The 2,407-nt window shown below is 39.8% G+C and overlaps 1 protein-coding gene across 1 annotated transcript in view; it reads left to right on the top strand.

The window, feature by feature from the left end:
- The window catches only part of LOC137988532 (uncharacterized), a 1,017-nt gene extending 590 nt beyond the window's left edge, over positions 1 to 427 (top strand). The window contains exon 1 of the mRNA XM_068834535.1: positions 1 to 427. This exon is cut by the window's left edge and continues 590 nt beyond it. Coding sequence (XP_068690636.1) covers positions 1 to 427 — 427 coding nt within the window.
- The last annotated feature ends 1,980 nt before the right edge of the window (positions 428 to 2,407 follow it).

Genomic DNA, 2,407 nt, shown 5'->3' with positions numbered 1-2,407 from the left:
TTTTACCTCTGACGAGGACATCGCCTTTTACACCGGCTTTCCTAACTTTGCTACATTTAATGCTGTATATGAATTTTTGAACACTGGAACGAATGGGGAGAACATTAGGTACTGCTCGTCAAAAGAAAGAAGTGTCCCAAAGCGTTTTTATGATGAGAACGAAAATGAAACCGAGGAACCAGAGGAATGCACTCACAAAGGTAGAAAAAGGAGCTTAGAGGCAAGAGAGGAGTTTTTCCTTGTACTCTGCAGACTAAGAAGGGGATTTGCAGAAAAGCATCTGGCTCACTTGTTTCATATCTCTCAGTCAACAGTGAGCAGGATATTCCTGTCCTGGATAAATTACTTGTATCTTAAATTTGGTCAAGTATCTATATGGGCAAATAAGGAGGGAGGTTGTTACAGTTACTATGCCAGACAGCTTTAAAGACAAATACTCTTCCACCCGTGTAATAATCGATTGCACAGAGATTAGATGTCAGATGCCTTCCAGCCTTCTTTTGAATTCGAAACTGTTCAGCTCGTATAAAAACCACGTAACTCTGAAAGGCTAAGTTGGAATTGCTCCTAGTGGAGCTATAACTTTTATCAGTCAACTATACAGTGGAAGTATTTCCGATCGCGAAATTGTTGAGAGAAGTGGTTTTCTGAAGTTAGATTTTGATAAAGGTGACACTGTGATGGCCGATAAAGGCTTTACAATTGAAGATCTCCTTCCACTGGGTGTGAACCTAAACATTCCACCTTTTCTAGGGTTGTATACCCAAATGACAGCACAAGATGTTATCAAGACCCAGGAAATTGCCTCGGTAAGAATACATATCGAACGAGCTATTAACAAAGTCAAGAACTTCCGCATTTGGGATAGTGTCGTACCACTTAGTCTATTTGGGGTGGTAAATCAAATGTGGAGTGTCTGTGCCTTTTTGTGTAACATGCACGATGCTCTTTTTTCCACGTAACATTTAGGCAAAGCAATAATGCCTTCTACAGAAGACAACATTATTTAATTAAAGCGCCAGACCCTAATGTTATGTCTCAGAAAGAGCACTTTTTGGTAAACTAGGGTTTCGGCATCTTTGTGCGCTAGGAGCTAGTAAACTGTCATTTATCTTCGTACAGTCATTGTGCTCAAGAACTGAGAATAAAGAAACTAAAAGGTTGATCAAGGTTGATACTCTGTTTTAGACATATGTGTCATTGCTACAATTTAACAACAATGACACGCTTTTCTAATGTTTACAGAATTCTAAAGCGGCTGGCTCTATAAAATGATTGAAATAGCAGTTCTTAAGGAATTCATTCAATGTGTCCCAGAACTGAGGATCAAATGTGATCCTCTCTACACTCATACCTTTGCTGGTGTAAATTACAAAATCACACCAGTTAGCCCCTGTAACAGCAAGTTGACCCTGTATTTGAAAGTAGTACTGATGTCCCCTTTTCAGTCTTGGCTGTCCATTTACATTTTCTGCAAAGAAACTTTCATCTGCACATGCATCTCAGTAAGGGACTTACATGAAACTTACTGAAGGGACATTTAACCTCTACTAGTCCAAAAGGCTTACTACAACTATGATCAATGACCTTGCCATCTGGCGATGTTGCCAAAATTGGACAGGCCATACTCACAACAAGGCCACTTTTTAACACTGTGACTGGATTCCTAGCTGCAAACATATATTTTCCATATTCTTTCAAGGCTACAGGTTCATAGGTTTTCCCGTGTTCTGTCTGCTTGGAAGTAAATGGCTTGGGATGAAGCAGATTGTTTACTAAAGAGGCATGATTTCTTTTCCTTTTTGCAATGGTGTGGAAATTAGAAGCTGTAAACCGAAATTTTCTTTCAGCATTCCATTCTTGGGAGGCTGCTCGTTCTCTTGTAGTCTTCTCTATGTTATTGAGCTTTACCTCATCAACAGTCAAATGATCCAGGAGTGCTTCTTGGTTCCTGCTCAAACCATCTGGCTTTTTGTACTGTTCAGAATGTTGCAAAGGAAATGCAGGAAACGCAGATACAGCATTTTGGTCATCATTACCATCATTGCCGTCTGCTCTAGGCACTGAGTCAATATTGCAGAAAACTTGAAAATTGGACTCGGAAAACTGTAACTGATAACTTGCATATGAACCACTCGGAGATTTTCCAAATTTTGTTTCCTGTAAGTTAGTACCACCAGGAGAAATGATTTGAGACAGGGCAAATTTAGGATTGATCTTTTGAAGCTTGTCTTTCAACATAACTTCATCTGATGTTTGTGTGCTCAAGTTTTTCCTAGCTTCATACAATAAACACCTCACACCACTATCAGGATCATAATCGCTATCTAATTTGGACCTCTTTACATTGAGTTCCATGACAGGTTGGGGCTTGATTTTTTCCCCTCTTGCAGGTCTGTGCCACAGC

This window comes from Montipora foliosa, unplaced genomic scaffold (genome assembly GCF_036669935.1).
Source record: "Montipora foliosa isolate CH-2021 unplaced genomic scaffold, ASM3666993v2 scaffold_420, whole genome shotgun sequence".
Lineage (NCBI taxonomy): Eukaryota > Metazoa > Cnidaria > Anthozoa > Scleractinia > Acroporidae > Montipora > Montipora foliosa.
Note: the sequence above shows the minus strand (reverse complement) of the source record. Positions and strands in the feature narration are given on the sequence as shown.